At 35.4% G+C, this 15,770-nt stretch overlaps 1 protein-coding gene across 10 annotated transcripts in view; it reads right to left on the bottom strand.

Moving 5' to 3' along the window:
- Positions 1-15,770, bottom strand: part of CCDC7 (coiled-coil domain containing 7) — a 337,256-nt gene that overhangs the window by 101,160 nt on the left and 220,326 nt on the right. For all 10 annotated transcript variants that reach the window (XM_073885468.1, XM_073885465.1, XM_073885467.1 and 7 more), the window contains one exon: positions 1,872-1,982. In XM_073885468.1, coding sequence (XP_073741569.1) covers positions 1,872-1,982 — 111 coding nt within the window. Of the gene's footprint in view, positions 1-1,871; positions 1,983-15,770 lie in introns of those variants that run through there.

A 15,770-nucleotide genomic window follows, 5' to 3' on the forward strand; every position in this document is an offset into this window, starting at 1 on the left:
CTTTAATTCTATATACTATTTTCCCCTAGTGCTGGAGTTTTACAGTCTTGTGGGGTCTCCCTGTGCATCTGTTCTTTCAGTTGGTCTTCTGAGGGCAAGGCCTACTTCACTGCTTTTCAGGTGTCTTTGCTTGGGCAGAATTATACCATCCCTTGCCAGGAGGCCAGACTCAGTATAAGCTATTCCTCTGTGTGGCTTTTTTTCCCTGAAAGCTTTATGCACCTCTTTAGAGGATCAAAATGAAAATGGCCACACCCCGATCTCCAGTCTCAGAGCTGAATGATCATGGTCCCCTCTCTTGAGTAAACCCTCAGGGATAAGCGGTCTTCACTTTTAGGTGTGCCAAACTCTTAAGATTCCTGTGTTGTGTGCCCACAGCAATCCTCCTGGGGGCAGTTGGAGGGTCCTGAGTTACCGCATTTTGTAAGTCCCTGGCACTGAGAGCAGTTGCTGGATCCTGTGCAAACCCAATTGGCCCCTCCTGGGGGGAAGGAGAAGGATCACAGGATACTGTCCTTTACATGGACCCCACCCTGAGAGCTGTTGCCTGGTCATGTGTGCACCTGTTCTGCCCCTCCAAGGGGATGTCGGAGGGTCCCTGTGTTCCAGTCCTCTGCAGGGTCCCCCAGAGGAAAGCGGTCACCAGATCAGGCCCCAGCTAGCGATTTATGGCAAACTGAGCTAAGAGCCCCTTCCTGGGTTCACTGACAATAACCAGTTTCCCTGATCCACTGCTTAGGAACTGTATCACCTCAGGTACCCCCATTTATTCTGTGACCTGGGGATCCTGAGACCTACACTGTCCCACTTAGAATTCTGCCCATTTCATCCCCTGACCACCTTTCAGGCAGGAGTGTCTCTCACTGGAGATTTCTAAGGGTTCCAATTTTGCCCTCCAGGGCTATATCACTTTCTGGTAGCTGGATTATGGGGGCTCCCTTCCCTCACCACTTATCTTCCAATATCTCCCCTCAGATTCACTTCTCTGCACCTCCAACCTTGCAAAAAGTGGTCACTTTTCTAGTTGCAGAGTTCCAGAGATTCTTTTCTTACATCTCAGGTTGAATTCTTGGGTGTTCAGAATGATCTGTTATCTAGTTAAAATCAAGGGACTAGATGAAATGAGGTTCTCTACTCTTCCACTATCTTGCCTCCTCCCTTAAATCTTTTTTAAAAAATAAAAAGAATAAAATTCCTAGCACAATGTTTCCTAAACAAGTATTCCATTGCCATGAAACATTATTCCAAGATGAAGAAAAAGATAGGCTTTCTTGGTCAATAATTTAAGAAATATAGTATAACAATTAAGAATATTAAAGACTGGGCGCCTGGGTGGCTCAGTTGGTTAAGCGACTGCCTTTGGCTCAGGACATGATCCTGGAGTCCCGGGATCGAGTCCCATATTGGGCTCCCTGCTCAGCAGGGAGTCTGCTTCTCCCTCTGACCCTCTTCCCTCTCGTGCTTTCTATCTCTCATTCTCTCTCTCTCTCAAATAAATAAATAAAATCTTTAAAAAAAAGAATATTAAAGACTATGAGAAATAATGAGTGATGCAAATAGCATTATAGCATTTACTAGTACTGTAGAACTCCAGTTTTGTCGGAAAATGTTCTAAAATATGCAACCTAAAGAAAAATTCAATAATTAACCATAAATAAAGCTGGCCATATTTGGGGTACCTGGCTGGCTAAGTCAGTAGAGCATACAACTCTTGCTCTTGGGGCTGTGAGTTGAAGCCCCACAGTGGGTGTAGAGATTATACAAAAAATAAATAATTTTTTAAAAAGCTGATCACATTTCAGATGCATTTTTAAATCATCAAGTGTTTTATGACCACTATTTTTAAATACATTTTCAAATATTATACACACCACTCAATCTTTGAGATTGATTAACTCCACTTGTTTGACATTGATCCTCGTATCCTGAAGTGAGTTCTAGATCTTCAAGTGTAAAATCTGAGAGTTCATCCATATTCTGATCTACCAAGATGAAAATGGAAAAGAACATTTTAGTAAATTAAATATAGAAACATTTGAAATCTACCTACTGTGGCCTACTTCCTAGAAGAGTATAATATCTGAAGTTTAGGAAAATATTCTTATGTATTATGTCAAGTAAGAAGAGAAAAAATAATTAATAAATACCATAAGTTCATTTGACAAATTTCAACAGCTCTTCCTCCTAGACATTTACTCTTTAATATAGAATATGTTTCTATTTCAATCCAACACCTAACATCTTGATTTATAGTGAAGCATAAATAGATATTCTTATTAAAATTGTGAACAAAATAAAAATGTAACTCATTGCCATTTAGTAATTACCAAGGTCTGGTAATGTTAGTATTATTTAAAACAGAAATTTGAAAAATTTCAGCTAATATACATATAGGCTTGTCAGAACAGATTTGTCATACAGACTTTTTTATTATAAAACATTAAATTTTAAGAAAATGAAAAAATATATCTGGCTCAAAGTCCACTGATATCTATTAGTATATTTTTATTATAACTGATACATTTTTTTATATAGCTTTCCTGAAAGTGTTTAGTCATTATGCCTATTTGCCTGTAATAGTGACAGCTGTTTTCTCACACTTTTCCCAATTGATATTATGTAGTTTAGGTATTTGGTATTTTATAAATTATTTAATGGAATTTATTTCATTATTAGTATAAACCTACTTGATTAATAAGTAAAAAAATATCTGCCATTTTCTCTGTTAAAGGAATTCATTTTTTTCTAACTTATTTTAATAAAAAATTTTATTAAAAATAATCTAAATATGAACATTAAATATTTTTATAGACAGACATATGTATTTCATATAAGGATATACCTGTTGACTATCATGAGTGTTTATTTTTTAGATTATTATTTCTTTTTAATTTTGCTTTTGATAATTCTGTGTACAGAAATTTTAAATTATTATTTAGTTAATTTTTAATGATCTTTCCCTTATTTTTCAGGCTACGAAATCATACTTAGAGTAATTTTCCTCAAAACAAGATTGATTTATGTTGGACTTCTGGGAAGATGGCAGAGTAGGAGGATCCTAAACTCACTTCATCCAGGGATGTACTTACATAACAGCCACATTAGTATAACCAACACAAAAATGATCTGAGACTGGCAGAAAAGCCTTTCCACATTAATCATGGATAGGAGGCCACATCAAAAAGGGTAAAATGGGTAGGGACACAATTGAGAACCAAACCCCCAGTGATATTAACTACGAATGGGAGAAATACCCCAGGCATGGAAAATGGAGAGGAGGAGACCCCACGCTAGGCACCACAGACACAGGGAACCTGCACTGGAAAGATGAATCACCATAGCATCTGGCTTTGAAAACCAGCGGAGTTTTAATTCTGGTTACTTTAAAAATCACCAGACTCATGTCTGGGAGAGCCAGAGAGCAATAGGAAATTGAGTTCCCACCCTTAAAGAGACAGCATAACAACCCCACTGAGACAGAACATGGAAGCAGCAGTTTGAAAAGTGCCTAGGGATATGAAGGAAATTTATTTACTAATCTCAAAATGTGTGCTGGATGGACAGGTATCTTTAGGAGAATGAACTGGCAAGTGCCATTTCTCTCCCCTCAGCCTAGATAGTCAGACACTATTGGTTCCCACCACAAATTGGTGGGAACCAATTTGAACCTCCCACCCATCTTGCTAACACCCATGTCCCATGCCCATATTCTCCTACAGCGCCCTATCCAACCTGCCCCACCAGGCAGAAGTCCCTCCAAAATGGTTCCTGCTGTATCAAAGCTGCAAGCATCCACAGCAGGGACTGGCACCACTCCAAAGTGACTCCTGTTCTGGGACAGAATGGAATATAATCACACACACCAGTTCAACTTCAACTCCAGCAGTGGAATCTTATCACTGGCAGCACTGAAAGAATGCCTTGCCAATCAGTGCACCTGCAGCCTACAGACAGAGTGGGGGGCAAGCATCTGATATGACTGTTAGACACTCCCAGCAACAAAATCCTCTCGGGGCAGCAGAAAGACAGTAGTTCAGTGCAACTGTAGCCCCAGCAAACAGGCTGAAAGCAGGCATCAGGTGTGAAGGCTGATACAACAGACTTACAAGCTCATGGTGGCCCCAGACTGGGCTCTTAACAGCACAGGAACCAAACCCTGCTTAACAGAGGCAAAGGAGGATTAGCCTTCTGAATTGAAGGCAAATGAGGATTAGCCAGAATAGTAGGGCACAGGCAATCTACATAGGAGACACCCCTAAAGTGCCTGGTTGTAGAGAATAGGGGACATTGTCCTACAGGGCACCACAGTATCTGTTCTTCATGAGGCTACTCCTTTAAGATCAGGAGAAAGAACTGAATTTCCTAATACATAGAAACAAACACAGAGAGTTAATAACATGACGAGACAGCAGAATATGTCCCAAATGAAAGAACAGGACAAAATCACAGCAAAAGAGCTAAATGAAATAGAGATAAGCAAAATGCCCAATAAAGGTTGCAAAGTAATGGTAATAAATATACTTAATAGACTTGAGAAAAGAGTGGAGGATCTCAGCAAGACCTTCAACAAAGAGATAAAAAATATATAAAAAAAGAACCAATGACTCAATAACTGAAATTAAAAATACAATAGAAGGAATAAATAGAACACTAGAATAAGCAGTAAAACAGACCAGTGAGCTGGAAGACAAAACAATGGAAAGCAAACAAACTAAACAGCAAAAAGGAAAAAGAATAAAAAATGAGAATATGTTAAAGGAACTCAGCAACATCAGTAATAATAAATTTGTGTAATAAAGTGTAATAAAATTTGCATTATAGGGATACCAGAAGCAGAGGAGAGAGAAAAGGGGGCAGAAAATTTATTTAAAGGAATAAAAGCTAAAATCTTCCCATATCTGGGGAAGGAAACAGAAATCCAGATCCAGGAGGCACAGAGAAAATCCAACAAAATCAACCAAAGGAGGTCTATACCAAGAGACATACTAATTAAAATGACAAAAATAGTGATAGAGAATTTGAAAAGCAGTAAGAGAAAACAAGTTACATACAAGGGAAACCCCATAAATTTATCAGCTGACTTTTCAGCAGAAACTGCAGGCCAGAAGGGTGTGGCATGATATATTAAAAATGCTGAGAGGTAAACATGTGCAACCAAGAATGCTCTATCCAGCAAGGCTATTATTCAGAATAAAAAGAGGGATAAAGAGCCTCTCAGAAAAAAAAAAAATCACCATTAAACCAGCCTTATAAGAAATGTTAAAGGGAATTCTTTGACTGGAAAGGAAAAGCCAGAGTCAAAAATAAAAAAATTAGAAAAGGAAAAAATTTTACATGTAAATACAAACGTAATAAAATAAAAGTAGGAGATTAATCACTTATAATACCAGTATGGAGATTAAAACACAAAAGCAGTAAAATCAATTTTATCTATAAAAATCAGACAAGGGATTCCCAAAACAAAAGGATGTAAAGTATGACATCATATACATAAAACATGGAGGGGGGAGTAAAACTTAGGGCTTTTAGAATGGATTCAAACTTAAGTGACAATCAAAATTAATATAGATGCATAAGATCTTATATACGAACTGAATGGTAACCACAGATCAAAAACGTGTAATAGATACAAAAAAAAAAATAAAGAAAAGGAATCCAAGCATTTCACTAAAGAAAGCCATCAAACCACAAGGGAAGAGAGCAAGAGAAAAGGGAACAGAGAAGAACTACAAAAATAAACATTAAACAAGTAACAAAATAGCAATAAGTACATACCTATCAACAATTTCTTTGAATACAAATTGAATACATGCTCCAATCAAAAGACATAGGGTAACTGAATGGATAGAAAAGTCCAACCCATCTATAATGCTGTGTACAAGAGACTCATTTCAGACCTAAAAACACATGCAGATTGAAAGCAAAGGGATGGAGAAACATTTACACTGCAAGTGGAATTGAAAAGAAAGTTGGTGTAGCAATAGTTTTAGCAGAAAAATAAACTTTAAAACAAACTCTGCAACAAGAGACAAAGAAGGACACTACATAATATATATTTTTAAGTCTAACAAGATATACCAATTGTTAAATATTTATTCACACAACATGGGAGCACTTAAATACATAAAACAACTATTAAAAGATATAAAAGAAATCAATAGCAATACAATAATAGTAGGGAAATTTAACACCCCACTTACATCAATGGACAGATCATTCAGACAGAAAATTAACAAGGAAAAGTGGTTTTGAATGATACATGAAACCAGATGGACCTTATAAATATATTCGGAACATTCCATCCTAAAATGGAGGAATACACATTCTCTTCTAGTGTACATAGAACATTCTCCAGAATAGATCACATTAAGCCACAGAACAAGCCTCAAAATTCAAAAAAATTGAAATCATATCATGCATCTTTTCCAACTAAAATTGTATGAATCTAGAAATCAATCACAAGAAAACATCTGGAGAGAACACAAATACAAGAAGGCTAGAAAAAATGCTAATACATAATGAATGAGTCAACCAATAAATCAAAAAGGAAATAAAAAATACATGGAGACAAATGAAAATAAAAACACAATGGTCCAAAATCCTTGGTATGCAGCAAAAGCTGTTCTTAATAATCTTAAGGAAGATTATAGCAATACAGACCTACCTCAAGAAGCAAGAAAAATTTCAAAACAATGACTGAACCTTACGTCTAAAAAAGCTAGAAAAAGAACAAGAAAAGTCCCAAGCCAGTAGAATGAAGAAAATAATAAAGATTAGAGCAAAAATAAAAGAAATAGAGAATAAAAACAAAAACCCAACAGCAGAACAGATCAATGAAACAAGAGCTGGTTCTTTGAAAAGATCAAGAAAATTGATAAACCTTTAACTAGGCTCATTTAAAAAAAGAGAACTCAAATACATAAGATCAGAAATTAAGGAAGAGAAATAGTTAACAGCACAATAATGCAAAGACTATAAAAGAATACTGTAAAAATGATATGTCAACAAATTGAATAACCTAGAAGAAATGGATACATTTTTAGAAATATATAACCTTCCAAACTAAATTATGAAGAAATAGAAATTTGAACAGGACAATACTCGCAATGAAATTGAATCAAAAATCTCCAAACAAACCAATGTCCAGGACCATGTGATTTCACAGGCGAATTCTACCAAGCATTTAGGAAGATTTAAAACGTATTATTCTCAAACTATTCCAAAAAAATAGAAGAAAAGTTTATAAATTCATTCTATGAGGCCAGCATTAACCTGATACCAAAACTAGATAAAGACACTACAAAAAACACTACAGGCCAGTATCTCTAGTGAACATAGTGCAAAAATCACCAATAAAATACTAGCAAACCAAATCCAACAATACATTAAAAAAATCATTCACCATAAAGAAGTAGGATTGCACCCTTGCAGGGTGCAAGGCTGGCTCAATACTCACAAATCAATCAATGTGACACATCATATGATAAGAATAAGGATAAAAACCATATATTCATCTCAATAGATGTAGAAGCATCTGACAAAGTACAACATCCATTCATGACAAAAATTCTCAACAAAGTAGGTTTAGAGGAAAACATGACAACATAAGAAAGGCCACATATAAAATACCCATAGCTAACATCCTATTCAATGGTGAAAATCTGACAGATTTTTCTCTAAGATCAAGACAAGAATGTCCACTCTCACCACCTTTATTCAACATAGTAGTAGAGGTCCTAGCTGCAGCAATGAAAAGAAATACAAAGACATCCAAATCAGTGAGGAAGAAGTAGAACTTTCATTTTTTGCAGGTGACATGATACTATATATAGAAAACCTGAAAGACTCTCCACCAAAAATCTATTAGAACTGATAAACGAATTCTGCTAAATCACAGGATACACAATTAACACACATAAGTCTATTGCATTTCTATACACTAATAATGAAATAGTAGAAAGAGAAATTAAGAAAACAATCCTGTTTACAACTACACCAGAACAAATTTAAAAACCTAGGAATAAACCTAACCAAGGAAGGGAAAGACCTGTACTCTAAAAACTATAAAATACTGATGAAAAAGAAACTGAAGATGACACAAAGAAATAGAGAGATATTACATGGACATAGATTGGGAGAACTAAATTTGCTAAATTGTCCATACTATACAAAGCAATCTTTAGATTTAATGCAATTCCTATTAAAAGCATAATAATCCTAAAATTTGTATGGAAACCTCAAAAGACCAGGAATAGCCAAAGCGGTCTTGAAAAAGATAAAAACTGGAGGTATCCCAGATTTCAAAATACACTACGAACCTTAATAATCACAATAGTATGGTACTGGCACAAAAATATATACATAGATTATTGGAACAGAATAAAGAGTCCAGAAATAAACTCACACTTTTATGGCCAATTAATCTACAATAAAGTAAGTAAGAATATTCAATGGGAAAAAGATAGTGCCTTCAAAAACGGCATTGGGAAAACTAGACAGTTTTCTCACATCATACGCAGAAATAAACTCAAAATAGATTAATTATCTAAATGTGAGGCTTGAAACAACAAAATTCCTAGAGGAAAATACAGGCAGTAATCTCTTTGACCTCAGGCATAGAAACATTTTTGTAGAAAAGCAAAATTAAACTGTTGGGACTACACTAAAATAAAAAGGTCTTGCACAGCAAAGGAAACTATCAACAAAACAAAAGGGCATCCTACTAAATGGGAGAAGATATTTGCAATGATGTATCCAAGAAGGAGTTAATATCCAATTGACATAAAGAATTTTTTTAACACCAAAAAATCCCCAAATAATCCAGTTAAAAAATGGCAGAGGAAATGAATAGACATTTTCTCAAAGAAGACACGCATATGGCTAACAGACATATGAATAGATGCTCAACATCACTAATAATCAGGGAAATGCAAATCAAAACTACAATGAGATATCACCTCACACCTGTCAAAATGGCTAAAATCAAAAACACATGAAATAACAAGTACTGGCAAGGGTATGGAGAAAAAGAAATCCTGTTCACTGTTGGTAGGAATACAAGCTGGTGCAACCACTGTAGAAAACAGTCTGGAGATACCTCAAAAAATTAAAAATAGGACTACCATATGATCCACTGATTCCACTACTTGGTATTTACCCAAAGAAAATGAAAACAGTAATTAAAAAAGATATATGCACCCCTATTGCAGCATTATTTACAATAGCCATGATACAGAAGCAACCCAAGTGTTCACTGATAGATGAATAAAGAAGTGAGATATACATATAGATATACACACAGCGCAGTATTACTCAGCCATCAAAAAGAATGAAATCTTGCCATTTACGACATGGAGGGATCCAGAGGGTATCATGCTCAGTGAAATAAGTCAGTCAGAGAAAGAAAAACACTGTATAATTTCACTCATATGTGGAATTTAAGAAACAAAACAAAGAAAAACAGAGACAAAAATCCAGACTTTGGTGATTGCCAGAGGGGAGCTGGGTGGGTAGATGAGTGTAATAGATAAAAGTGACTAAGGGTACACTTATTGTGATGAGCAGTGAGTAATGTATGGAATTATTAAATCATTTTATTGTACATAGGAAGCTAATGTAACCCTGTATGGTAATTACTTGAATAAAAAGATTAATTTGTTTTCTTTTAATGGTTTTTTTTCATGGAAATAATCTATAAAATCAGGTTTTTGATCAGGGAAAGATAAAAATCTCTCATTTTATTTTTTCCATTTGTCTTAATACCATTTGGTAAACAATTGATTTTTTTTTTTACATGACCAGGTTTTTTTTGTTTTTGTTTTGTTTTTACTTATCATATGAAATTCTTTGATTAATTTCTGGAATTTCTAGTCGGCTCCATTGATTTGAGTGTTTACTAGTCATTATTGAAACTTTTAAATATGTAATTATATCAAGTGCCAATGCCTATCCTTTTTTTTTTACTCAATTATTTGATATTGAAATACGTGAACTGTTTTCAACATATATCTTAGATGCATTTTCATAAAATTCCATCAGCAACAACAACAACAAAACACCACTGGCATTTTGACTGGAAATTTAGAAGTCTTTCACTCAGGAGCATGGAATGCTTCACTAAGTCAACATTTCTTTTTTGTCACTAAAGTTTGTTCTTTTTCATCACAACAGATCAGCATATTTCCTGATGTTTATCATCAGTTATTTTATTATGTTTTTACTTGTTTCAGTGCTGTGGTATATCGGAATATTGTTTTCCTGTATCAAATTGGTGTTAGTCACTTTGCTAAACTTTTATATTGACATTTCATAGCCTTTTATTTGATTATTTTAGGTTTTAAAGGTAGAAATCTAATAATCTGTAAATAATCATATTGCATTAGCTCTCTCAATATTTATAACAGGTTACTTACTACATTGGTTAGATATTTTACAAAAATGTTTTATTTAGCAGCAATAAATAGCAATTTTGTCTTGTTTCTAACTTTAATTGGATATTTTCTTTTACTATTAAATATGGCATTGGAGTATTAACTAGAAATAGATTTTCTTTATCATATTAAAAAAGGATTGTTTCATAATTTAAAAAATCAGGAACAGATATATATCTATAAAAATGAAATTTATATAAAAAATAGAAAAACACAACTGGCATTTCTTTTTATCATTTTATCAACACTTCTTGTCATTTAAACATCTGAACTTGAAGAACATACTGTCTCCTTTATAATTATCATGGTAATAACAAGTACATGCTATATAAGTACAGTAGTCCTCCCTCATCCATGGAGGATATGTTCCAAGACCCCCAGTGAATGTCTGAAATCACAGATAGTACCAAACCTTATATATGCTGTTTTTTCCTATACATACATACCTATGTTAAAGTTTAATTTATAAATTAGGCACAGGGGAGATTTACAACAATAAATTGTAATAAAATAGGACAATTATAACCATATATTGTAATAAAGCTTAAGTGAATGTGGTCTCTCTCTCAAAATATCTCACTGTACTGTACTCGCCCTTCTTGTGATGATATGAGATAATAAAATGCTATGTGATGAGATGAAGTAAGGTGAATGACTTATGCACTATAGTGTTAGGCAACTACTGATGTTCTGATTAAATTTCAGAAGAATGATCACCTGCTTCCAGACCATGGTTGACCTAGGGTAACTGAAACCATGGAAAGTGAAGCTCCAAGTAACAGGAAACTACTGTGACCAGCTATAAGAAATTCTGATAGCAACAGAAGAATGATAGCAAAAGAGAAAGGAAGAACAAAAGAAGGGTTTGCAGGAGAGGTTAGAGGAAACAGTTTCATTACTTTAAAGTTATATACAATCATATACTTTCAGTGGGGCTTAAAGCCTGGAGTTTAAAAATCAGCTGGTTTGACTGGGATAAAGCCCAGAGGGCAATGTGTTGCTCCTAGATAAAAAGCAGGCAAAAACCCCAGGAGCAGACAGCTTGGAAACACGGATCTGAAAAATGGGTGGGTCACACAGAGGGGAGATTCTTTGTTCTTCTTGGAGTGCTTCCCTGAGAGTCAGCATTCATGTAGACCCCACTCTAGGGACAAAGGAGCCCACCCCTCAGCATAACAACAGAGCCACCTGCAGGAAGCAGTAAAGCACCAACATCAGCTGCCTGATTACTCACACAAGCGCTGTGCTCACTGCAATCTAATGGGACTATCCTACTCAGTCAGGCTAGCCTCCATCCCAGTGAGGCAGGGAAATTGCCCCAGATGACCAGCACAAAACCCTGCCCACATCAGGTCTCCCAACCAGAGTTCTGCAGTGCCTCAGTTCTAGTAGTAATAGTATCAGGTTTCATTTCATAAGCATATCAAGTACACCGAGTTAAAATTCACCACATTCAGGATAAGGACAAAACACTGCCCAAAGTAGGCAGGGAGAGCCTCTTCAGACACTAGCCTGAAAGAGCAGCCAAAACACAACAGCAGAGTGCGCACAACACACACCAGAGACACTCCCTGAAGTGCCAGGCACTGGACACTATATGACCTCTTCTTCATAAGGCCATTATTCTCAGAAGCAGGAGACATAACTGGCTTTTCTAACATAGAGAAGAATGCAGAGATTTAAATGCCAAGATGGAGAATTCATCTGAAATAAAAGAACAAGGTAAGGCCATGACCAGAGATCTAAATGAAACAGATATAAGTAACATGAGTGATGAAGAATTTAAAGCAACAATCATGAGGATACTCACTGGGCCTAAGAAGAGAACAGAAGACATCAGTGAGATCCTTATCACAGAGATTAAATAGTTAAAAAAGAATCAATCAAAGATGAAGAATACAATAAACCAAAACAATACAATACAATAAACCAAAACAATACAATACAATAAACTGAAGAAACAGGCTGATGCAATATTCAACAGGCTGGAAGAAGCAGAGGAATAAATTGTAGACAATAGAAGACAAAATAATTGAAAATAATGGAGCTAAACAAAAGAGAAAAAGAATTATGGAACACAAGACTAGTCTTAGGCAACTCAGTATTCCATAAAATATAAAAACACTCATATTATAGGAATCCCAGAAGAAGAGAGAGCAAAGAGGGCAGAAAATTTATTTGAGAAAATCATACCCTGAAAACTACCCTTCCTGGGAAGGAAAGAGACATCCAGATCCTGGAGGCAAAGAGAACTCCCATCAAAATGAAAAAAAAACAAGTCAAACCAAGACATATTGTAATTAAATTTGCAAAATATATTGATAAAGAAAAACAAATCTTTAAACAGCAAGACAAAAGAAGTCCCTAACTTGCAAGGGAAGCCCCATAATACTTGCAGATTTCTCAACAGGAACTTGGCAAGCCACAGGGAGTGGCATGAGATATTCAACGTGCTGAATGGGAAAAATCTGCAGCCAAGAATACTCTATCCAGCAAAGCTATCATTCAGAATAGGAGGAGAGATAAACAGTTTCCCGGACAAACAAAAATGAAGGGACTTCATTACCACTAAACCATCCCTGCAAAATATATTAAAGGGGAATCTGAATAGAAAGAAAAGACCAAAAGTTGCAAAGACAAGAAAGGATCAGAGAAAATCAGGCCTCGACAAATAAAAAAGATTGAAATCATAATTTGTACCTTCTCTGACCTCAAAGCAATGAAACAAGAAATCAACCACAGAAAAAATTTGGAAAGAGCACAGATACATGGAGGTTAAACAACATGCTACTAAATAATGAATGGGTCAGCCAAGAAATCAAAGAATAAATTTAAGAAAATACATGGAGAAAACTAAAAATGAAAACACAACAGTCCAAAATCTTTGGGATGTAGGAAAAGTGGTCCTGAGAGGGACGTATGTAGCATTACAGGCCTACCTCAAGAACCAAGAAAACTTTCAAACACACAACCTAGCCATACACCTAAAGAAGCCAGAGAAAGAACAACAAATGAAGTCCAAAGTCAGCAAAAGGAGGGAAATAATAAAGATTAGAGCAGAAATAAATGATATAGGAACTAAAAAACAATAGAACAGATCAATGAAACCAGGAGGTGGTTCTTTGGCAAAATTAATGAAATGGATAAACCTCTAGCCAGACTTATCAAAAAGAAAAGAGAAAGGACCCAAATAAATAAAATCACAAACTGGAGAGGAAAAATAACAACCAACACAACAGATACAAACAATTGTAAGAGAATGTTATAAAAAAACATATGCCAACAAATCGGATGACCTAGAAGAAATGGATAGAATCCTAGAAACATATAAACTACCAAAACTGAAAGGAAGAAAGAGAAAATGTGAACATGCCTATAACCACCAAAGAAATTGAGTCAGTAATCAGAAAACTCCCAACAAACAAAAGTCCAGGGCCAAATGGCTTCACAGGCGAATTCTACCAAACATCTAAAGAAGAGTTAATACCTATTCTTCTCAAACTATTCCAGAAAAATAGAAAATGAAGGAAAATTTCCAAACTCATTCTATGAGGCCAGCCTTACCCTGATACCAAAACCAGATAAAGACTCCACTAAAAAGGAGAACTACAGACCCATGTCCCTGATGAGCATGGATGCAAACATGGGTGGAGAGATGGGGTAATTGGGTGATGGGCATTAATGAGGGCGCTGATGTAATGAGCACTGGGTTAGTTATATGCAACTGACGAATCACTAAATTCTACCCCTGAAACTAATATTACAGTATATGTTACCTAAATTGATTTTAAGTAAGTTTTTTTAAAAGAGGGGCTTCAGGATAAAAAAAAATTTCAATAAAATACTAGCAAACCAAATCCAACAGTATATTAAAAGAATCATTCGCCATGATCAAGTGGGATTTATTCCTGGGTTGCAAGGGTGGTTCAATGTTCACAAATCTACCAGCGTGATACACCACATTAACAAAAGAGATCCTCTCGATAGATGCAGAAAAAGCATTTGACAAAATACAACACCCATTCATGGTAAAAACCCTCAACAGGGTAGGGTTAGAGGGAACACACCTCAACATAAGAAAGGCCATATATGAAAAACCCACAGGTAATATCATCCTGAATGGGGAAAAACTGAGAGCTTTTTCATCTATGGTCAGGAACAAGACAGGGATGTCCACCACTGTTATTTAACATAGTACTGGAAGTCCTAGCCACAGCAATCAGACAACAAAAAGAAATATAAGGTATCCAAATCAGCAAGGAACAAGTCAAGCCTTCACTATTTGCAGATGACATGACACTCTACGTGGAAAAATCTGAAAGACTCCACTAAAAAACTGCTAGACCTGATACATGAATTCAGTAAAGTCACAGGATACAAAATCAACATATAGAAATCCATTGCATTTCTATACATCAACAGTGAAGCAGCAGAAACAGAAGTTAAGGAATCAGTCTCATTTACAATTGCACCAAAAACCAGTAAGTTACCTAGCAATAAACATAACCAAAGAGGTAAAAGACCTGTATCTGAAAACTATAAAACACTGGTGAAAGAAACTGAAGGACACAAAGAAATGGAAAAGCATTCCATGCTCATGGATTGGAAGAACAAATGTTGCTAAAATGGTTAGATTACCTAAAGCAATCTACACATTTATTGCAATCCCTTTCAAAATACCACCAGCATTTTTCACAGAGCTAGAACAAATAATCCTAAAATTTGTATGGAACTACAAAAAACCCTGAATAGCCAAAGCAATTTTGAAAAAGACAAGCAAAGCTGGAGGCATCATCATTCCAGACTTCAAACTATATTACAAACTGTAATCATCAAGACAGTATGGTATTGGCACACAAATAGAAACACAGATCAATGGAACAGAATAGAACACCCAGAAATGAACCCACAACTACCTGGTGAAAAATCTTCAGTAAAGTAGGAAAGAATATCTAACAGAAAAAAAAGACAGTCTCTTCAACAAATGGTGCTGGGAAAACTGGACAGCCAAATGCAAAAGAATGAAACTGGACCATTTTCTTACACCATAAACAAAAACAATTTCAAAATAGATGAAATACTTAAATGTGACAGGAAACCATCAAAATCCTAGAGGTGAACACAGGCACTAACCTCTTGGACATCAGCCATAACAATTCTTACTAGATATGTTTCCTGAGGTATGGGAAACAAAAGGAAACATGAACTATTGGGACTTTATCAAGATAAAATTTTCTGCATACAGAAGCAATCAATCAACAAAACTAAAAGACTACCTGTGGAATGGGAGGAGATACTTCACATGGCATATCTGATAAAGTGTTAGTTTCCAAAATCTAT

This window comes from Callorhinus ursinus, unplaced genomic scaffold, assembly GCF_003265705.2.
Source record: "Callorhinus ursinus isolate GAN/ISIS: 27379988/994484 unplaced genomic scaffold, GSC_fseal_2.0 scaffold62, whole genome shotgun sequence".
In the NCBI taxonomy this organism is placed as follows: domain Eukaryota; kingdom Metazoa; phylum Chordata; class Mammalia; order Carnivora; family Otariidae; genus Callorhinus; species Callorhinus ursinus.